We start from the raw sequence: 24,621 nt of genomic DNA, 5'->3' as shown, positions 1-24,621 counted from the left end.
CCTATTCATGAATGTACACATTTTACACAAATATAAATATGCTTATAAATTATGTTAAATATATAACACAGGCATGCTTCCATAATATTAACACATTTTACTTTCATGTATTTACTGTAATAAAATATATTTTTACTTTAAAATTAGCATTATAATTAAAATATATAATGAAAATCCTTAGTATTAAAATACAAGAGCTCTTAAATTTAATCTGTGCTTTAAAAATTTTTTTTAATGTTTGTTTATTTTTGAGAGAGACAGAGTGCGAGTAAGTTAGAGGTAGAGAGAGAGGGAGACACAGAATCTGAAGCAGGCTCCAGGCTCTGAGCTGTCAGCACAGAGCCCAATGCAGGGCTTGAATTCACAAACTGAGAAATCATGACCTGAGCCAAAGTCAGATGCTTAACCGACTGAGCCACCCAGGCACCCCTTAATCTGTGTTTTTAATGGCAGATTTGCAAAACCCAAAAATTCCAAAACAAAAATTTCCAAAACACAAAAAAATTACTAACCTTTTAAACATAACATCAAATGCACAAAAAAGATAAAGGGGAGAAGGGAAGCAGATTAATACAGGAAGAAAGGAGGGAAGGGGAAGAGAGCTAAAACAATGAATAGAGAAAAGGCTTTGAAGGATCTAAGAGAAAAGATGAGTTTAAGAAAGCAAATTCTAAAAAAAAAAAAAATTCTGAAAAATAAGCACAGTGCATTAAAAGCTAGAGTTGATAGTTTAAAAAGTAATAATAACAAATTTTAAATACTTAAGAAAAAATCCAAAAAGGAAATATAGGCATTTCTGCTTATATGTGATATATTCATTCCTGAAAAACCCTCCCATTAAAAATAACAAAGCTAAAGGGGGGGGGGGGGGGATGATGAGGGGCAGACAACTTACAACCTATTCAGTTTTGTAACCAGAGAAGTAACAAAAGCAATAATAGGTACCTGGGGATATTATTTGGATGCCCAGACAAATATCCTGGAGTGGTGTTAGGCTGCCTCAGGGGATATTACCACTGCATCATAGCAGAATGGGAAGCTAGCCAGCTAAGACAACACAGAGGTAAGAGGAGCAGAGGAAGCTGCAATCTACCCCTAGTGCAACCAATATGAAGCTAGAGGTATGCCTCTTGCAGAGGGAGCCCTGGATGCAAGTGCACATTTCTAATTTTCTTTAAATGTTGCTGAAAAAGTCCCTGCTGCCTTCACAGTACAGTTCAGGTTTATTCCCATGCAGGTAAAGGATGATTCTACCCCATTATCCCAGCTCTCTTGAACTAGGAAAGACCACACAGGGATCCAAAACCTCTATGTTATACTAATGTCTTTCTCCTATTTTCCAAACATATAGGAGCCAACTGGTATTCTAAAGACACGTGTGGTAGTATTCTCTATACAGTCTGTTGTACTAACAATGGTGTTGTGTTGGTGGCAGGTTAAACTGTGGTACAAATTCCCAGATACTTTCTCAATTATGAAATCTCCAAAGCAGAAAAGTAACCTTAGCTTCATGCTACTGTTTTATCTACTGGCTTCCTTGTCGGCCAAGGTATAGCTTACTTGGCCTACATACCATAGCCTTAACTTCAGATATCTGGCAAATCTAGCATCCATCCTCAGAGCTGGGGTCTTCCAAAGTTACCACTTAGCTCAGTCAGCATTTACTGACCACTTCAGTATGCCCTCCCTGTAGATCCCTACTTTTGCCAGTCCTCTCTGACCATCTACCTGGCAGCAGTACTGAAAGTCAAACTACAGTCTCCTCCTTCTCTTCTACCAGCCTCATTTGCCCTTGGAGTAACTCGGCCAGAATGAAATTGCAAGCATTGAAAGGCGGAAAGAAGACACAAGAATATAAAATCATGACAGAGGGCCCAGAGGGTTCTAAAGTGTGAGATTTAGCTAACAGCCACTTATAAAACTGTTCTCCCAATCTTGAGAGAAAAGACAAATCTGGAAAAACATATTTTATAACCCAGGCTAGAATTACTTCATAATTTCAAATATAAACTTCGTATAAGAAGAGTATCCTCGGGGCGCCTGGGTGGCGCAGTCGGTTAAGCGTCCGACTTCAGCCAGGTCACGATCTCGCGGTCCGTGAGTTCGAGCCCCGCGTCAGGCTCTGGGCTGATGGCTCAGAGCCTGGAGCCTGTTTCCGATTCTGTGTCTCCCTCTCTCTCTGCCCCTCCCCCGTTCATGCTCTGTCTCTCTCTGTCCCAAAAATAAATAAAAACGTTAAAAAAAAAAATTAAAAAAAAAAAAAGAAGAGTATCCTCAATCAAACAATGGTCATGGCATAACAAAGGTGTATAAATTTCCCAACCTTATAGTCTAAAAAACAAGTAAAATTAACCAAGCAAAGGAGAGGAAAGCCATTCCAAGAAAAGACAGCATGAACAAAAACACAACAACAAACTATGGAAACAGTGAGCAGTGAGTTGGGACTCACATCATGGTAGATAGATAGCAAATACATCCAGGAAGGGAGATTATACGAAGAGTACCAGAAAATGCAAATTCCTGTACATTACTGCTAAAAGTATACAGTAGTATAATTTTTCTGAATGGCAATTTGCCAATAGACATCAAAAGCCTTTATTTATTATTGTAACAGAAGTTTTAGTTATAGGAATTTATCCTAAAGAAATAGACAAGTGAATAAGGACTATATGCATAACTATTTATCACAGTGTTATTTATAAAAGCAAAATGAAAGAATCTTTGACTTCCAATGGCAGGGGATTAGATAAATTATACTACACCTGTACTCTATGAAGAACAACAATGCTAGAGCTCTAAATTCATTTTGGCCAGATATGTCTTCATAAACCATTATTAAAAATGAGAAAAGCATGATATGTAGAATAGCATATAGAGTATGAAACCATTTAAGTACTAATAAAATACATATAAAACTGTTAAAATATACTCATTCTTATAATGTTCAAAACTGTCATTAGTGACAAAAGTAGATTATAGAGCAGCATATACAGCATGAAACCATTAAACTATACTACATATAAAATGTAGAATACGGAAGTTTACATAAGTCACCTCTAAGTGATAGACTAATACATTATTTTTTATATTTTTGTTAATACTTTCTATTTATTCAACAATGACTATGGATTATAACTTAAAGATAAATATGTTTTAAATACTACTTCTGATTTCAAATCCAAAATGTGACAACCTGCTCAAGATAATGGATTATTGTGTTATCTATTACAAGTCCCACATTTTTGGGGGAATGCAAACTGGTGCAGCCACTCTGGAAAACAGTATGGAGGTTCCTCAAAAAATTAAAAATACAACTACCCTATGACCCAGCAACTGCACTACTAGGTATTTATCCAAGGGATACACGTATGCTGTTTTGAAGGGGCACATGCACCCCAACAATAGCCAAAGTATGGAAAGAGCCCAAATGTCCATCGATGGATGAATGGATAAAGAAGATGTGGTACACATATACAATGGAGTATTACTCAGCAATCAAAAAGAACGAAACCTTGCCATTTGCAACTACATGGATGGAACTACATGGATAGGGTATTATGCTAACTGAAATTAGTCAGTCACAGAAATACAACAATCGTATGACTTCACTCATATGAAGACTTTAAGAGACAAAACAGATAACATAAGGGAAGGGAAACAAAAATAATATAAAAACAGGGAGGGGGACAAAACAGAAGAGACTCATAAATATGGAGAACTGAGGGTTTTGGGAGGGGTTGTGGGAGGAGGGATGGGCTAAATGGGTAAGGGGCACTAAGGAATCTACTCCTGAAATCATTGTTGCACTATATGCTAACTTGGATGTAAATTTTAAAAAATAAATAACAAATAAACAAATAAAAATTAAAAAATAAAAAAAATCCCACATTTTTTATTTTGAGAAAAAAACAATACTTTTAACAACAGGAACTCCCAGTAGTGAGAATTTCAGGATTAAGGAAGATGAGAATACGGTTACCATGACTACAATACCACAACACACCCCAAATTCATGATGGTAAATTGTAGTTCTTCCCTATTTATCCATGAGGAAGCAATATAAAACCCTGGGAGAAAATCATGGTCTAATGGACAAGGAAGGAAATAAATCAAGTACAACCTCAATCCAAACAGCATTTGGGCAACCCTCAGAAACACTTTCCAAATCTTAACTAATCCCTGGGCAGAGAAGTAGACAACACTGCTACATGTGTTTCAGACACAAAATATGTATATGTCCAAAATGAGATAATAAGATCCATAAAAACCCAGATTCAAACTCCCAGTCTGAAAAATTTACAGATGGTTTCTCAATCCAAATTAACCTCTATTCCTTTCTCTCTTAGATTTAGTAGACAGATGAAAAACATGTGAGCTCCATAAAAAGAAGTCAGGTAAATTAACAACCACTTAAAACAATACCCAAAGATTGTTATTGGGCTACCAAAAGACTCCATCAAAAAACTGTCTGAACTAATACATGAATTCATCAAAGTCACAGAATATAAAATCAATGTACAGAAATCTGCTGCATTTCTATACACCAATAACAAAGCAGCAGAAAAAGAAATCAAGGAATTAATCCCATTTGCAATGGCACTAAAACCAATAAGATACCCAGGAATAAACCTAACTAAAGAAGTACAAAATCTGGAGGCCATGAGAAGGTGGCAGAGCAGCACAAAGACCCTCAGCTTGCCTCATTCCTAAAACGCAGCTAGATCAGCACCAAACCATTTGCACCCTAGGAAATTAATTTGAGGATGAACACAACTATCTGCATGACTTGCGCCACAGAACTTGGCAGGGACACAGTGCAGAGAGGTGAACTGGGAGAGAGAAAAGCTGAGAAGGATAGAGAGCTGGGTTTTTTTGGAAAGAAGACAGAGAATGTGGAGAATGAAGCACATCAAGAGAGTGCAGGAAAAAACACTTCCCAAAAGTAGCGGGAGTGAGAGAGAAAGAAGTGAAAACACTCACAGGGGACTGAACAAGCAACCTGTTCCCCAAAACCACTGATGGGAAGAAAGGAGAGGGTTTCAATACCACCAGGATCCTATAAAACACTGGAGAGCAGAGTCTGACGGTTTGGAGCTCAGCGCTTGGTGGTGTTCTGGTGAGGAAGTAGGGCAAATCCCCAGGAGCAGGCAGCAAGGTCTGAGGGGTCAGTGTGCCACATGGGGAGAAGCAGTTCCCCCCTTGGAGGGCATCTGATAGAGGTCATATGGCTTCACCAAAGGCAAAGATCCCAGAAGACCCCAGAGAGCAGCCATGTTTGCTACTATTGAGACAAAGACACCAGAGTGCGGAGAAAACTGGCTCCGGCTGTGTTGTGATTTGCCATAATCTCTGAAACTCTGTCACTGCGCAATCACATTTTCTGGAGCAAGCTGGCACCCAGCCATTGCTCAGCGAGATCTTGCACCAGAGATTTGGCACAAGTCCAAGCAGCAAGGGCCTCTGGAGTGTGGGCTTTTGAAATGCAACCCCACCTAAGATAAAACTCTGGAGGGAGGTACTGCCTGGCAGGCAGATGGATTGGATATGGACAGGGTAGGGGCGGGGAGTGGAGGGAGGCCTGAGACAAAGGACGAGGGGTGCTTGATCATGGGTCAGTGAGAATGGGAAGTTCCTATGCCAGAGACAAGGGAGCTCGGTGAAGCCATTTCCACCTCTCTAGCACAAGCCACACTAATCATCCCAGCAAGCTAAGCAGTGCCACCGAGTGAAGAACGGAGTCATTACACCAAGCCCCACCCAACTGCACCCTCCAAGCACATCCCCTAGAAGACCACACAAGTCCCTCCCCCTGCTTACTATGGACTATAGATTACTACATAGTTTGAAATCCAGGGTAACCTGGGTGTAACTTCCTTCGGGTTTCATTCTGTTTGCTTGTTCATTTATTTAGTTTGTTGTGGTTTTGTTTTTGGGTTTTTGTTGCTTCTGATTTTGTTTAAATTGTTTTTCTTGTTTTTTTTTCCCCCCATTCTTTTCTTAGTCTTGGATAAGGAAATAAAGAATTTTATTTTTATTTTTCTTTTTTAAATTTTTTTATTTTTTTCATTATTTTTTGAAATTTTTACTATTTCCCTTAGTTCATTTTATTCTATTTTATTATATACAATTTTTTAATGTTTATTTATTTTTGAGGGAGAAAGAGAGAGCACGTGTTTGAGTGGGGGAGGGGCAAGGAAAGAGAGGGACACAGAATCTGAAAAAGGCTCAAGGCTGCAAGCTGACAGCACAGAGCCTGACACGGGGCTCAAACCCATGAACCGTGAGGGCATGACCTGAGCCACCCAGTCAGACACTTAACCAACTGAGCCACCCAGGCACCCCATAAAATTTTTTTTAATTTTTAAATATTTTCTTATCTGTTTTTTCTTTTCTCTGTCTTTTTTCTCTATTCTATCAAGCTTCTTTCAACTTCTTGACCAAAACACAGCTAGGATCTAGCTTCCCTTGTTTGATTTTTTGTTTTGTTTTTAATTTTTTTTATTTTATTAATTTTTTTCTTCCTCCAAAATGAAAAAATGAAGGAATTCACCCATTTACCCCAAAATAAAGACAAGAAGAAATGACAGCCAGGGGCTTAATCAACAGAGATATAAGCAAGATGTCTGAACTGGAATTTAGAACCATGATAATAAGAATACTAGCTAGGGTTGGAAAAAAAACATAGAATCCCTTTCTGCAGAGACAAAACAAGCAAAATCTAGTCAAGACAAAATTAAAAATGCTATAACTGAGATGCAAGCAAGAATGGATGCCACGAAGGCAAGGATGGACGAAGCAGAGCAGTGAATCAGCAATACAGAAAACAGTATTATGGAGCAGGAAAAAAAAAGAGGGGAAAAAAGGCAAAAGAGCACAATACAACTCTGTGACTTATTAGAAAGGAATAACATCCAAATCATAGGAATCTCAGAAAATGAAGAGAGAGAAAAAGGAACAGAAGGTTTAATGTGAGCAAATTATAGCAGAAAACTTTCCTAATCTGGGGAATGACTAAGACATCAAAATCAAAGAAGCACAGAGAATGCCATTAGATTTAATAAAAACCAACCATCATCAGGTTGTATCGTAGTCAGATTCATAAAATACACAGACAAGAAAAGAATTATGAAAGCAAAAAGGGAACAAAAGTCCTTAACCTAGAAGAGAAGACAGATCAGGTTAGCAGCAGACCTATCCACAGAAACTTGGCAGGCAAGAAAGGAGTGGGAGATATATTCAGTGTGGTGAATCAGAAAAATATGCAGCCAAGAATTCTTTATCCAGCAGGCTATCATTCAAAATAGAAGGAGAAATAAAGAGTTTCCCAGTCAAAAAAACTAAGAGAATTTATAACCACTAAACAGCCTGCAAGACATTTTAAGTGGAGAAAAAAAGAAACAAAACAAAGAAGACCAAAAGCAACAAAGACCAGAAAGGACCAGAGAACATCACCAGAAACACTAACTCTACAGGCAACACAATAGCACTAAATTTGTATCTTTCAGTACTCACTCTAAATGTCAATGGACTAAACATTCCAATCAAAAGACATAGGGTTGGGAATGCAAGCTGGTGCAGCCACTCTGGAAAACAGTATGGAAGTTCCTCAAAAAGCTAAAAATAGAACTACACTATGACCCAGCAATTGCACTACTAGGCATTTATCCAAGGGATACAGGAATGCTCTTTCAAAGGGACACATGCACCCCATGTTTATAGCAAGAATGGAGGCCACGACAACAAGGATGGATGAAGCAGAGCAAGCGAATCAGCAATACGGAAAACAGCACTATCAACAACAGTCAAAGTATGGAAAGAGCCCAAATGTCCATCGATGGATGAATGGATAAAGAAGATGTGGTGTGTGTATGTATGTGTGTATATATATATATATATATATATATATATATATATACACACACACACACACACACACACACACACACACACACACAATGGAGTATTACTCGGCAATCAAAAAGAATGAAATCTTGCCATTTGTAACTATGTGGATGGAACTGGAGGGTATTATGCTAAGTGAAATTAGTCAGAGAAAGACAAAAATCATAGGACTTCACTCATATGAGGACTTTAAGAGACAAAACAGATGAACATAAGGGAAGGGAAACAAAAATAATATAAAAACAGGGAGGGGGACAAAACAGAAGAGACTCATAAATATGGAGAACAAACTGAGGGTTACGGGAGGGATTGTGGGAGGGGGAATGGGCTAAATAGGTAAAGGGCACTAAGGAATCTACTCCTGAAATCATTGTTGCACTATATGTTAACTAATATGGATGTAAATTTTAAAAAAATAAAAAATAAAACAAGTTAAAAAAATTTTTTTTAAAAAAGACAAAGTATCAGAATGGATAAGAAAACAAGACCCATGTATATGGTGCTTACAAGAAACACATTTCAGACCTAAAGACACCTGCAGATTGAAAGTAAGGGGATGGAGAACCATCTATCATGCAAATGGTCGTCAAAAGGAAGCTGGAGTAGCCAAACTTCTGTTAGACAAACTAGATTTAAAAAAAATTTTTTTTCAACATTTATTTATTTTTGAGACAGAGAGAGAGAGAGAGAGCATGAACAGGGGAGGGTGAGAGGAAGAGGGAGACATAGAATCTGAAACAGGCTCCAGGCTCTGGGCTGTCAGCACAGAGCCCGATGCGGGGCTCGAATCCACAGACCGCGATATCATGACCTGAGCCGAAGTCAGATGCTTAACTGACTGAGCCACCCAGGCGCCCCGAGAAAAACTAGATTTTAAAATAAAGACTGTAACAAGAGGTGAAGAAGGGCATCATAGCATAATTAAGGGGCCTACCCACCAAGAAGATCTAAGACTTGAAAATATTTATGCCTGCAACGTGAAAGCACCCAAATACATAAATCAATTAATCACAAACATAAATAAACTCACTGATAATAATAACATAATAATAGGGGAGTTCAACACCTCCACATACAGCAATGGACAGGTCATCTAAGCAGAAAGTCAACAAGGAAAGAATGACCTTGAATGACACACTGGACCAGATGGACTTAACAAATATATTCAGAATATTTCATCCTAAAGCAGCAGAATACATATTCTTCTCCAGTGCACATGTAACGTTCTCCAGAATAGATCACATACTGGGTCACAAATCAGCCCTCAACAAGTACAAAAAAGATCAAGATCACACCTTGCATATTTTCAGAACACATCACTATGAAACTTGAAATCAACCACAAGAAAAAAATTTGAAAAGGCTATGAATACTTGGAGATTAAAGGACATCTTACTACAGAATGAATGGGTTAACCAGGAATTAAAGAGGAAATTTAAAAGTACATGGAAGCCAATGAAAATGAAAACACGACAGCCCAAAACCTCTGGGATGCAACAAAGGTGATCATAAGAGGGAAGTATACAGCAATCCAGGCATTCCTAAAGAAGGAAGAAAGGTCTCAAATACATAACCTAATCTTGCACCTAAAAGAGCTGGAAAAAGAACAGCAAATGAAGCCCAAAACCAGCAGAGAAGGGAAAAAATAAAGATTAGAGCAGAAATCAATGATATCGAAATCAAAAAAACAGAACAATGAAACCAGCAGATGGTTCTTTGAAAGACAGGGGTTCTTTAAACCCCTAGCCAGATTGATAAAAAGAAAAAAAGGACTTAAATAAAGAAAATTACAAATGAAAAAGATTACAACCAACCTTGCAGAAATATAGACAATAAGAGAATATTATGAGCAATTATATGCCAACAAATTGGGTAATCTGAAAGAAATGGACAAATTCCTAGAAACATATAAAACTACAAAAGTGAAACAGGAAGAAATAGAAAATTTGAACAGACCTATAACCAGTTAAGAAATTCAATCAGTAATCAAAAATCTCCCAAAAAATAAGAATCTAGGGCCACATGGCTTTCCAGGAGAATTCTACCAAACATTTAAAGAAGAGATGGGGCGCCTGGGTGGCTCAGTCTGTTAAGCATCTGACTTCAGCTCAGGTCATGATTTCACGGTTCGTGGGTTCAAGCCCCACATCAGGTTCTGTGCTGACAGCTCAGAGTCTGGAGCCCACTTCAGATTCTGCGTCTCCCTCTCTCTCTGCCCCTCCCCAACTCGTGTGCTGTCTCTGTCTCAAAAATAAATAAACATTTTTTAAAAATTAAAAAAGAAGTAACACCCATTCTTTTGAAGCTGTTCCAAAAAGAATAGAAATGGAAGGAAAACTTCCAAATTCATTCTACGAGGCAATACCCTGATTCCAAAACCAGACAAAGACCCCACTAAAAGGAGAACTACAGACCAATTTCCCTAATGAACATGGATGCAAAAATTCTCAACAAGACACTAGTAAACCAGATCCAGCAATACATTAAGTGGGATTAATCCACTTAATCAAGTGGGTTTTATTCCTAGGATTCAGGGCTGGTTCAATATCTGCAAATCAAGCAATGTGATACATCACATTAATAAAAGAAAGAAAAAGAACCACATGATCTTCTCAATAGTTGCAGAGAAAGCATTTGGCAAAAAAAAAAAAAAAAAAACCAGCATCTTTTCCTGATAAACACCTTCAAGAAGGTAGGGATGGAAGTATCATACCAAAAGATCATCAAAGCATTATACAAAAGACCCACAGCTAATATCATCTTCAATGGGGAAAAACTGAGGGCTCTCCCCCTAAGGTTCAGGAACATAACAAGGATGTCCACTCTTACCACTGTTATTCAACATAGTATTGGAAGTCCTATCCTCAGCAATCCAACAAATCAAACAAATAAGCATCCAAATTGGCAAGGAGGAAGTTAAACTTCACTCTTCACAGATGACATGATACTCTATGTGGAAAACCCAAAAGACTCCACCAAAAAACTGCCAGAACTGATACAGGAATTCAACAAGGTTACAGGATATAAAATCAATGTACAAAAATCAGTTGCATTTCTATACACCAATAATGAAGCAGCAGAAAGAGAAATCAAGGAATCGATTGCATTTACAATTGCACCAAAAAACATAAAATACCTAGGAATAAACCTAACAAAAGAGGTGAAAAATTTATACACTGAAAACTACAGATAAAGGTTATGAAAGACATTGAAGAAGACAAAAAAAATGGCAGAACATTCCATGCTCATGGATTGGAAGAACATGATACTACCCAAAACAATCTACATATTCAATGCAATCCCTATCAAAATAACACCAGCATTCTTTACAGGCCTAGAACAAACAAACCTAAAATTTGTACGGAATCAGAAAAGGCCCTGAATAGCCAAAGCAATCCTGAAAAAGAAAACCAAAGCTGGAGGCATCACAATTCCAGACCTCAAGCTGTATAACAAAGCTGTAATCATCAAGACATTATGGTACTGGCACAGAAACAGACACATAAATCAATGGAACAGAATAGAAAACCCAGAAATAGACCCACAAATGTATGGCCAACTCATCTTTGATAAAGAAGGAGAGAATATCCAATAGACAAAAGAGTCTCTTCAGCAAGTGGTGTTGTGAAAACTGGACAGCAACATCCAGAAAAAAGAACCTGGACCACTTTCTTACACTATACCCAAAAATCAACTCAAATGGATGAAAGACCCGGACCTAAGACAGGAAACCATCAAAATCCTAGAGGAGAACACAGGCAACAACCTCTTTGACCTCAGTTGCAGCAACTTCTTGACATGTCTCCGGAGGCAAGGGAAACAAAAGCAAAAATGAACTACTGGGACCTCATCAAGACAAAAAGCTTCTGCACAGCAAAGGAAACAATCAGCAAAACGAAAAGGCATCTGACAGAATGGGAAAAGATACTGGCAAATGACATATCTGATAAAGGGTTAGTATCCAAAATCCATAAAGAAGTTATCAAACCCGACACCCAAAAAACAAATAATCCAGTGAAGAAACAGGAAAAAGACATGAATAGACACTTTTCCAAAGAAGACATCCAGAAGGCTAACAGACACATGAAAAAATGCTCAACATGACTCATCGTCAGGAAATACAAATCAAAACCACAATGAGATACCACCTCACACCTGTCAGAATGGCTAAAATAAAAAACTCAGGCAAACACAGATGTTGGCAAGGATGCAGAGAAAGAGGAACTCTTTTACACTGCTGCTGGCAATGCAAACTGGTGCAGCCACTCTGGAAAACAGTATGGAGGTTCTTCAACAATTCAAAATAGAACTACCCTATGACCCAGCAATTGCACTACTAGGTATTTGTCCAAAAAATACAGGAGTGCTAGGCGACTGGGTGGCTCAGTCAGTTGGGCATCCGACTTTGGCTCAGGTCAAGATCTCACAGTCCGTGAGTTCGAACCCCACATCGGGCTCTGTGCTGACAGCTCAGAGCCTGGAGACTGCTTCGAATTCTGTGTCTCCCTCTCTCTCTGCCCCTCCCTGGCTCACGCTCTGTCTCTCTCTCCTTCAAAAATAAATAAACATTGAAAAATTAAAAATACGGGAATGCTGTTTTGAAGGGGCATGTGCACCCCAGTGTTTATAGCAGCACTATCTATAATAGCCAAAGTATGGAAAAGAGCCCAGATGTCCACTGACTGATGAATGGATAAAGAAGATGTGTATTCCATCATAGGTACAATGGAATATTACTCGGTGATCAAAAAGAATGAAATCTTGTCATTTGCAACAACGTGGATGGAAGTGGAGGGTATTATGCTAAGCGAAATTAGTCAGAGAAAGACAAATATCATATGATTTCACTCTTTTGTGGAATTTAAGATACAAAACAGATGAACATAAGGGAAGGGAAGCAAAAATAATATAAAAACAGAGAGGGAGACAAACCGTAAGAGACTCTTAATACAGAGAACAAACTGAGGGTTGGTGGAAGGGTGCTGGGTGGGGGGATGGACTAAATGGGAGAGGGGCATTAAGGACACTTGTTAGGATGAGCACTGGGTGTTATATACAAATGATGAATCACTAAATTCCATCCCGAAATCTCTATTACACTAACTTGGATTTAAATTAAAAACAAAAAAAAAATAAAAGATCTGAAACTATAGAACACTTATGAAAGAGATTAAAGAGCACACAAAGAATGGAAAAGCATTCCATGCTCATGGGTTGGAAGAACAAACATTGTTAAAATGTTTATACTACTACCTAAAGCAACCTACGCATTTAATGCAATCCCTATAAAAATACCATCAGCATTTTTCACAGAGCTAGAACAACCAACCCTAAAATTTGTATGGAAGCACAAAAAACCCTGAATAGCCAAAGCTATCCTGAAAAAGAAAAACAAAATAGGAGGTTTCATGATTCCAGATATCAAGCTATATCAGAAAGCTGTGGGCATCAAGACAGTATGGCATTGGCACAAAAAAAGACACACAGATCAATGGAACAGAATAGAAACCCAGAAATGGACCCACAGCTATATGGTCAACTAATCATCAATAAAGCAGGAAAGAATACCCAATGAAAAAGGCAGTGTCTTCAACAAATGGGGTTGGGAAAACTGGACAATGACAGGCAGAAGAATGAACCTGGACCACTTACTTTCTTACACCATACACAAAAATAAACTCAACGTGGATGTAAGACCTAAATGTGAGACAGGAAACCATCAAAATCCTAGAGGATCACACAGGCAGAAACCTCTTTGATCTCAGCCAGAGAGCAACTTCTTACTAGACATGTCGCGGAAGGCAAAGGAAACAAAAGCAAACATGTATTGGGACTTCATCAAGATAAAAAGCTTCTGCACAGCTAAAGAAACAATCAACAAAACCAAAAGGCAGCCTAGAATGGGAGAAGATATTTGCAAATGAGTATCTGATAAAGGGTTAGTGTTTAAAATCTACAAAGAACTTATCAAACTCAACACCCAAAAAACAACACAGTTAAGAGAGAGGCAAAAGACATGAACTGACACTTTTTCAAAGATGACATCCAGATGGCTAACAGACACATGAAAAGATGCTCAACATCGCTCTTCATCAGGAAAATACAAATCAAAACCACAATGAGATACCAACTCACACCTGTCAGAATGGCTTAAACTAACAACACAGGAAACAACAGATATTAGCAAGGATGCGGAGAAAGGGGAGCCCCCCCTTACACTGTTGGCAGGAATGCAAACTGGTGCAAGCCACTCCAGAAAACAGCAAGGAGGTTCCTCAGAAAGTTAAAAATAGGGGTGCCTGAATGGCTCAGTCAGTTAAGCCTGTGACTTCAGCTCAGGTCATGATCTCATAGCTTGTGAGTCCAAGCCCCACACTGGGCTCTGTGCAGACAGTTCAGAGCCTGGAGCTTGCTTCAGATTCTGTGTCTCCATCTCTCTCTGCCCCTCCCCTGCTCACGCTCTGGTTTTCCGTCTTAAAAAAATAATAATAAATAAAATAAAGTAAAATAAAATAAAATAAACATTAAAAAAATAACTTAAAAAAAATTTTTAAGTTAAAAATAGAACTACCCCAGGATCCAGCAATCACACTATTAGGTATTTACCCAAAGGATACAAAAATACAGATTTAAAGGGGTACATGCACCCCAATGTTAATAGCAGCATTAACAACAATAGCCAAACTATGAAAAGAGCCCAAATGCCCATCAACTGATGAATGGATAAAGAAGATGTGGTGTATAAATACAATGGAATATTACTCAGCCATCAAAAAGAATGAAATCTTGTCATTTGCAACAACGTGGATGGAGCCAGAATGTATTAGGCAAAACAAAGACAGACAAATATCATATGATTTCACTCATACGTGGAATTTAAGAAACAAAACAGATGAGGGAGAGGGGGAGAAAGGGAGAGAGAGGGAAACAAACCATAAGAGACTCTTTATAGAGAACAAATGGAGAGTTGATGTTGGGAGGTGGGTGGGGGGATGGGTTAAATGGGTCACAGGTATTAAGGAGGGCACCTGTCATGTTGAGCACTGGGTGTTATATGTAAGTGATGAATCACTAAGTTCTACTCCTGAAACCAATACTGCACTGTAAGTTAAAATTTAAATTAAAAAAAAAAAAAAGAATATACATGGCTAAAAGGAATATTTAACATAGCAGGTTATAAAACTAAAATCCAAAGATCCTGAGGGGCTAGAACAATAAAATGAAATAAAGATTTAAGTAAGCCACTACAATCAGATTGTTTATTTTAAATCAATTCTACAAATACAAAGCAGAGAGGAAACTCTAACTTGTCAGCTTTAAGTGTTGGGGAGTGAGAGGGTCAAACCTAAGCATTTTATTTTTCACCACTGGGCTTCTGTGAACAGTCTAGCACAGCTGCTAGAAGGCTAACAAAAAAAAAAAACAAAAAACTTGAGACCTTAACAAACAGTATGCTTATTGAAAGATAGCTCATGATTGTATACTGAATTAGATCACAGATTTAAAAGGGAGTGAATAGGTTAAAAAAAAAAAGGTATGTACAGCAGAGAATATTAAATAACTAAAGCTAAATATTTAAAGAGGCATCTTATGGAAGTAAAAACAAACATCTTTCTACAGGAAAAAATAAGAAATGTGTGAAAATTATAGAATTTTGGCACAGTATTGAGAAGAACTTCCTAATAATTACAGCTATCAAACAAAAGAACAAGTTGCCTCAGAACTAGGTAAACTACCGATCACTCGAAGTGTTTATGAAAAGGCTTACCAACTATCAGGAATGTTGTAAAATCAATTCCTGCACTGGAAAAGAAATACAATAGACATTTCTAAGGCCTTCCCAACCAAAAGTTTCTATGATTCCCTACCCCACTCTTACACCTCCAAAACTAAAAATAATTTTTCCCTTACCTATTAATTTATGAAAAGCAACTCTGACTTTCAATTTCAATAACCCTGTTTTTGCTACAGTTTGACAAATTAGTTTTTTAACTGTTCATTTGGATTCTGTCTTGAATAAAGGCAAGAGTATTGAGAACATATTTACATAGTAACTTATTTTGCTGGGTGATTATTTCTCAATTATATATAAGAGTAAGAAGAAAAAAGAACTAGAAGTAAAAAAACAAATCAACAATGGTTATCTCTGGATGGTACAGCTGAAGGTAAATGTTTTCTTTTTTTATACTTTTTTCTATATTTCAATTTTTCATATTTTTACAGTTTCACAGAGGGAAAAGTGTCTTAAATGTTTTCATTTGTATGAACAGCTAAGTACGTCAATGCCACAGAAATTAATGATCTGGTCACTGCACACAGATAAATGGACCCTGCTATGGTAATGGCCACAGTGAATATAATCTTTCCTTACAACGTTATCTTCATCTAAAAGATACTATTTTCTCTGATAAATTCTCTAATTAGACCCAGGTACATATATTACAGAGATAATTCTCTTGAACTGAATTATCTGATGGTTATAAATAAATGTAAACAAAAAATACAAATATAAATTTAAAAATACTCTGTAAAGTTAAATGTGCTTATTTTCTTTTCAGTGCCATACAACACAAACATTTTCTACTCCTATTTCATATGAGCTGTACAAAAAAAGAATAAGTAGTAGTAAGTAGCATGAAGAATGTCATGTGTATAAATAGCACTGCTGAGTACATAATGTTCTGTTACTCTAGGGACAGCAGGGACAAATATCTGACACAACTTGTATGAATAATATACTTTAAGTAGACTGCAATATATACCCTCATTCAAATAAAACTTTACAAATAGAAATCTTGCTGCTGTTATAGTTCCAAATCTGTTTCTTCATTTTTAAAACAAAGTGGTTAAGAGTACCTTACCTCTAGAGTCTCTCCAATTCTTAATTCTTAAAACATTTTTAGTTGTTATAATCACTTCTCTATAGTAGTAATTAAAACATCACTGCTCTCTTCTCATCCTGTCTTTTCATACCATTTGTTAAGTTACAAGAATGAAATCATAAAAAGAGTTTGCTCAATAATCTCATGGGCCTGTAGGGTAAGAGTGTAGAAACTCCAATCCTTAAATAATACCCAGGTCTTCATTAAATTTCAAACATAAGGGGCGCCTGGGTGGCGCAGTCGGTTAAGCGTCCGACTTCAGCCAGGTCACGATCTCACGGTCCGTGAGTTCGAGCCCCGCGTCGGGCTCTGGGCTGATGGCTCGGAGCCTGGAGCCTGTTTCCGATTCTGTGTCTCCCTCTCTCTCTGCCCCTCCCCTGTTCATGCTCTGTCTCTCTCTGTCCCAAAAATAAAAATAAAAACGTTGAAAAAAACAAAAAAATTTAAATTTCAAACATAAATACTAAAAGCAAATATACCATTTGTGCCTATGGTTGGAAAAAAAATGTAATATAGCTTTAAAAGCCTTAATGAAATTTTGAAATGGCATAAATAGGTATTTGTTCAAGAAAATGTATATCTAGGTACTCTTCTATCATACTCTATCTTATCCCTTCATCAACTTTCTCCTTTACAGAGTTAAAAAAAAAAAGAGTTCACAAAGGTAAATATAATTTTTTTTTAATTTATTTGTGAAGTTACTTGACATACAGTGTAGTCTTGGCTTGAGGAGTAGATTCCTGTGATTCATCACTTATATACAACACCCAGTGCTCATCCCAACAAGTGCCCTCCTCAATGCCCATCACCCATTTTCCCCTCTCCACCACTCTCCATCAACCCTCAGTTTGTTCTCTGTATTTAAGAGTCTCTCTGGGAATGCAAGCTGGTGCAGCCACTCTGGAAAACAGTATGGAGGTTCCTCAAAAAACTAAAAATTGAACTACCCTACGACCCAGCAATTGCACTACTAGGCATTTACCCAAGGGATACAGGTGTGCTGTTTCGAAGGGACACATGCACCCCCATGTTTATAGCAGCACTATCAACAATAGCCACAGTATGGAAAGAGCCCAAATGTCCATCAATGGATGAATGGATAAAGAAGATGTGGTATGTATATACAATGGAGTATTACTCGGCAATCAAAAAGAATGAAACCTTGCCATTTGCAACTACATGGATGGAACTAGAGGATATGATGCGAAGTGAAATTAGAGAAAGACAAAAATCATATGACTTCACTCATATGAGGACTTTAAGAGACAAAACAGATGAACATAAGGGAAGGGAAACAAAAATAATATAAAAACAGGGAGGGGGACAAAACGTAAGAGACTCATAAATATGGAGAACTGAGGGTTACGGGAGGGGTTGTGGGAGGGGGGATGGGCTAAATGGGTAAGGGGCACTAGGGAATTTACTCCTGAAATCATTGTTGCACTATATGCTAATTTAGATATAAATTTTAAAAAATAAAAAATAAAACAAGTTAATAAAAAATAAATATTTTTTTTTGTTTTTAAAGTCTCTTATGGTCTGCCTCTCTGTAACTTATTTTTTCCTCCCTTCCCCTATGGTCATCTGTTAAGTTTCTCAAATTCCACATATGAGTGAAATCACATGATATCTGTCTTTCTCTGACTGACTTCTTTCACTTAGCATAATACCCTCCAGTTTCATCCACGTTGCTGCAAATGGCAAGATTTCATTCTTTTTCATCACCTTTTAAAAAAATATCTTATAATCGTAAATATAAGCTTTCATTTTCTTGATGTACCACAGTAACTATTACACTTAAGGAAAACTCCTACAAAAGTCATTTCTGATTGCAGTGGTGTTTCATTGTCATGTGATAGTTTTTCCAACCAAAAAAAAAAAAAAATGACTGAATAGATGGAAAAATCTATAATCAATTGTTGGTTTGTTAGTAATTATTTTGGATATCAAGAGAATCCAGGGAAAACAATGGCGGATATCACATCTTGGTTATGGAAGTTTTAAACATGTGTTTACAAATTCTTTGATATCCTCCCTGTAAAGGTGAGATCTATGTTCCCTCCCACTAACTCTGGGCCCACCTTCACAACTCACAACTAATAAAATGTAGCTGGAAAGGACACTGTAACTTACAAAGCTAGCTCAGAAAAGCCTGTACAGATTCTGCTCCCCAGCTGCTCAATCTGGGAGAAGCCAGTAACTATGTAACAACTTGAGACCCCATGCTAGAGAAGCCACAGGTAGTCACTCCAATGAAAAGCCAGCTGAGTTCCCTGGGGACAGTCAGCAATCAACTCCTAGGCCTGTCAGTGACCACCTTATATCTCTACCACAGCTGAGCCTTAGATGACTACAGTTGCAATGCAGTTAGTTGTTGGCTGCAATAACTAACTAGAATTGCATGAGGTAACCCAAGGAGAAATGCCAAACTATACAGTTCCCAATTTCCCGAGTCATAAAATTGTAAGGAAAAAGAAAAAGAACAGTTTTAAGCCACAAAGTTTAGGAGAAATTTGCTGCACAGTAATAGTAATTAATCAGCAGTTTATCTGCTTTATAGAAAGAACTCTAAACCAACTAGACAGAAGACCTAGAGTCCATTTCCAACTCTACTAACTAGAGCTGAAATTTACTAGCTTGAGTGAACCTGTTATTTCCATGGAATTCAGCTTCTTCATTGATAAGAAAGTTAGGCAAAATGCACTTTAAGGTTTCTTTTAGCTCTAGCATTAGTAATTTTTATAACCACCAAATTGCCCCTTCCTAATTCTCATTTTTGTTTTTGTTGTACTATATGACTTTTCTATTTTTTTGTTTGTTTGAGACAGAACTCACATGAGCGGAGGAGAGGCACAGAGAAGAGGAAAGACAGAATCTTAAGTAGGCTCCATGCTATCAGCACAGAACCCAATGTGGGGCTCGATCTCACAAACCAGGAGATCATGTCCTGAGCCAAGATCAACCTGGATGCTTAACTGACTGAGACACCCAAGAGCCCCTGATTTTTCTGTCTCCAGCTCAAGATTTGAAAATGTGTTCAGAACCAAAAAGCAAAGACCTTGTGGTATACAAATCAATAAAAATAAGTGTTTTTATATAAAAAATTGTGATTATAATCTTAAAATAGGAAATTTCTTGACTTTATTACTAAAACTCTTCTACAATTAGTCCTAAGTAATGATCTTATTTTTACACTTTTCTACATTTTTCATTTTAAGTATGCGTGATTTTTATAATCAGAAAAATATAATCTATTAAAATTTAAGATATGCATATCCTGTGACTTAACAATTCCACCTTAGAAAACTATCTGCACATCTGCATAAAAAGAAATGTAAGTACTGCACCTTGTAAGAAAAAACTGCAAATTAAAGAATGATTGGACAAACTGTAGTTTATTCATATTCCAGATTACTGTACAGCAAATGGAAAGAACAGTACTGACAAAGATGGATCTACACAATACACTTTGCAGTAAATAAAAGAAGGCCATAAAATAGCACAACAACTTTTATTTACACACATGCACACACACACATTTCTGTAAACATATGGTTATTTAACTCCATGGAAAAAGGTCTGTCGAGGACATCCAAACTATTAACTGTAGTTACCCAAAGAAGAGCTGGTGCTAGTGAGGATAGAGAAAGGACTTTTACTCTATCTGAACTGTCTGGGAAACAACTACAATGTATTTGTGATTTAGGTAATATCTCAATTAAATTTTTAAAAATAAACTTCATTTGTCCATTTGCAGCTACGTAGCTGGAACTAGAGGGTATTATGCTAAGTGCATTTAGTCAGTCAGAGAAAGGCAAATATCATATGACTTCAATGATAAAAGGACTTTAAGATACGAAACAGATGAACATAAGGGAAGGGAAGCAAAAATAATATAAAAACAGGGAGAGGGACAAAACATAAAAGACTCTTATAAAGAACAGAGGTGTGCTGGAGGAGTTAGAGGAGGAGTGGATGGGCTAAATGGGTAAGGGGCTTATGGAATCTATTCCAGAAATCATTGTTGAACCATGTGCTAACTAACTTAGATGTAAATTATAAAAAATAAATAAATAAATAAACCATTAGGGGTTAGAGAAAGGTATCTTGGTGAATGGCACTCAGTTATATAAATATAAGCTAAGCTCTAAATTGAATATTTGGTATATGGGGCAAATTTGCCAAAGAAAATTTGACAGGATATGTGAAAAAAATAAAATGTGCTTAATAAATAAATATAAAAATAAAAATAAACTTCATTCTTTTAAAACATGCTTTAGGCAAACTATTTCCTCCGGAACAATAAATAGAAATATATATAATATGACCCACAACAGCTCAAAAATTCATGTATTTGAACCACTTCTCACATGAAGTACTCAGACAAAAACATTTATCAAGAGTCTACTCTATGTCTAATCCATGATAGGTACTTTATACGTTATCCCATTTAATCCTAACATAATCACCTTCATTTCTCCAAGAGAAAATGGATGTTCGGAAGTTAAATAACCTGGCAAAAGCAGAGCAAGATTATGAAAGAAAATTCAAACTAAGGTCTTCCTAACTCTAAAGCCCAAGGTTCTCTTAAAGAAAAACTAAAGTAGATAGCCCTTCAATGCACTTCCAGCTAAACAACTCACTTGAAACTCTTTAAGTCTGCAAATGCCCGAATTACCCCATTTTTATGAAAATATAATAAACACATATATTTAGAAAATATATAAACTAAAAAATATGTAAATTATAAAAAGTACTTTTAAAGAGATTAAAATTTTAATTATAAAATGTGATTTAAAGGTGAAAAAGTCTAAAGTACTTTTAAATACATAAGTTAAATATGTATCACATGCTCTAACAGTAATTCTTCTCAGATACTCTCAAAAAATGTATTTTGAGGATAGAAGAAATGAAGTATTTTGAAGCTGTCACCATCAAGATGTTTTTAATATGATACTCACACTGACACACAATCATAATGAAGGAACAAAATATTATATATTATTGTAATAAAACCATATCACACACAAAAAGTTGCTGAAACAAAGAATCCAAGAGGAAAGAACAGAGGAACAGAAGATGTAAGGACAGACTAGAAGCAATGGTAATGAACAAAGAAAAGCCATATTTCAAATCCTCTGATACCCCCGCAAAAATTACTTCTCTCTCCACCCCCACCCCACACACACACATACACAAAAGGATTTCCTTCTAGCACCCTACCATAAAATACAGTGTTATTGTAATGCAGTTATATACAATTAAAATCTCCCCTGGCAGTTTAAAAAGGCAGTCTGGAGAGTTTAGGCCAAGACAAAATGACTGTTACTACTTTCCTTAGACAGAGGAAAAGGATCTATGTTGAAGATCAGTTTTCTACATGCCCAGAAATCAAATTCAATTCATGGAAGTAAAGCAGAATTATTAGCATGGCTGTTAGATGCATAATGCTAGGTATGCTAAAATAATACGAAAATTTTATCCCATCATATAACATAAGTATAGGTTTTTATTGTTCTAAATCACATAAAATGTTTAGATTATCTTTAAAAGTGTTCTGTAACATCACTAAACCATTTCATTATGAAACTATTTTCTAAAGTTTCTACTGACAATAGACAAGGCTCCTTTCCTATCTGGCTGGCTTTAAACCAAAAATGTCCATGCACCCATTCATATTCAACTCCTAGTATTCCCAGATCTTGCCTTTTTAGAGGCCATTTTGCCTCCCCATAAAATGCCCTTATGGAAAGAAGAGTAAGTCATTTGAAACCACATGTCTATTATCCAATCTCTTCCTTCTTTGACATAAGAACAATTAGTATTCCTACCTCCATCACTCCCCTCCACTAGCTTCGAAATGGAATTATTATTATTTTGGTTGGAATAATGAATAAAGTTTATATGTACTTTTGAGAATCTATTTTAAATACAAGTTTTCCAATTCATCATTATAGCAATGTTCTTTGTAACTTATCTTTAAAGTTAAAAAAAACAAAAGTTTTAGCTAACCATTTGCACTATTTTTAATAATTTTAAATTTAATTTGTTTATGATTTTATTTTAACTTATTTAACAGACACATATACAGTGTTCACAATATGCCAGGCACTAGTTTAAGTGCTTTCATATATGAACTCATTCAATCCTCATAATAACTCCTGGCAATAATACTATTATCACCTCCATTTTGCAGAAGAGGAAATTTAGCCATGGAGAAGTTAGGACACTTGCCTAAAGTCACACTACTAATTGGTACAGGAGCCAGAAACAAACCCAGGCCCTCTAATTCCAGAGTCAAACTTGTAAACAGCCTATGAAATTGTCTCTCCAATTTGTTGAAAACTCTTTGAAACTGTCCAAAAAGGAACTCCATAAAATGTTGCATTTTGTGAGAGCCTTTTTAGAGGGGAAAAATACTACCAGGAAGTTCAAATTATAAGGCATTAAATCAATTACAAGACATCAATAACAGAAATCACGTTTTCAAAAAGGATATTTTTCTTAGTTCATGTGATATTTTCAAATCAAAATGGGTTTTCAAAGAAAAAGTGTATGTTTTAATATAACACAATTTTTAGGTTTTAAATTTTAATCACTGGGGCGCCTGAGTGGCTCAGTTGGTTAAGTATCTGACTTCGACTCATCTCAGGATCTCACAGCTTGTAGGTTCGAGCCTCGTGGCTCATGGGTTTGAGCACCGCATTGGGCTCTGTGCTGACAGATCAGAGCCTGAAATCTGCTTCCAGTTCTGTGTGTGTCTCTCTCTGTCCCTCCCCTGCTCATGCTCTCTCTCTCTCATTCTCTCTCTGTCTCTCTCTCAAAAACAAACATCAAAAAATAAATTCTAATCATTAAATGTATAATTTTAGAAAAATGTGAAATTTAACTTTCATAAGCATCAAAATTGTACACAAATATTTGTATATTTGATCCCTTATAAGTTGTATATTAATAAAATATATGAATGTTCTAAAGGATTTATCAGACATATTTAATAAACACTACTATTTGGCTAGTAAGTACTATAAAAGTTGAAATTTCAAACTGACAGCCCATTTCCCTGCTTTTTAAAATAAGATATAACATATAAGGTATAGCTTGTTATGAAATTGGAAAAGCAGTTACATTTTATTTTTTTAAGCAGTTACGTTTTATACTCTTTTAATACACTGTTCTAGACTAAGCTAAATTTCTTAAAACAATTTCATTGTATATAGGATAATTTGGGTCAACATGGGGATATCTTCCTAGGAGAAATTGCTATCTCTTTCTATCTCCCACTTTTGAACTGTGAAGAAAGAAATGAATTATAAACCAGAAGTAAAAAGCTAGTAACTTTGCAATCTTGGCTAAATTATTTCACTCTAGGCTTCAGTGTCCTTGTCTACAAAATGAGAAATTTAAACTAGATAACATCCACAAATCTATACAGTTCTAAAACTTTTATTTGCAAAAAGTTTTAAATTTTAGATGTCACCTCATCTGAAGAATCTAGTTGTCCCAAAGTTCCTGTTGCACCCGCAAAACCTTTGGAAAGGAAAAAAAAAAAATTTCCTTCATAGCTGTTACGTATTGCCTTCTTTAAAATTATTCTGAGACATAAACAAAAAGCTAAGTTTTGTTACATTAAGACAACTCATTCCGACAGTTATCTTGGGAGAGTTCAACATTTATCTTTAATAAATTTGGGCCTAATATAGGTTTATACTTCAAAGGAAATCTGTAGTGAAAATCCAGATTTAATCATCACAAATAATGTTTCAGAAGGATCTCTTTCTTTTTATATCATGGTTTACTAAAACATTAAGATACTAAAGTTTTGGGCTACTCTTAAA

General features: G+C 36.4%; 1 protein-coding gene across 6 annotated transcripts in view; it reads right to left on the bottom strand.

Annotated features, from left to right (window-relative positions):
- Positions 1-24,621, bottom strand: part of UBR3 (ubiquitin protein ligase E3 component n-recognin 3) — a 241,062-nt gene that overhangs the window by 168,614 nt on the left and 47,827 nt on the right. For all 6 annotated transcript variants that reach the window (XR_006296850.1, XM_043577008.1, XM_043577004.1 and 3 more), the window contains exon 5: positions 24,264-24,313. Coding sequence is in view for 5 of the 6 variants with exons in the window: in XM_043577008.1 (XP_043432943.1) it covers positions 24,264-24,313 (50 nt within the window). In the remaining variant the exon portion in view is untranslated. The remainder of the gene's footprint in view (positions 1-24,263; positions 24,314-24,621) is intronic.

Source organism: Prionailurus bengalensis, chromosome C1, assembly GCF_016509475.1.
Source record: "Prionailurus bengalensis isolate Pbe53 chromosome C1, Fcat_Pben_1.1_paternal_pri, whole genome shotgun sequence".
In the NCBI taxonomy this organism is placed as follows: domain Eukaryota; kingdom Metazoa; phylum Chordata; class Mammalia; order Carnivora; family Felidae; genus Prionailurus; species Prionailurus bengalensis.
Note: the sequence above shows the minus strand (reverse complement) of the source record. Positions and strands in the feature narration are given on the sequence as shown.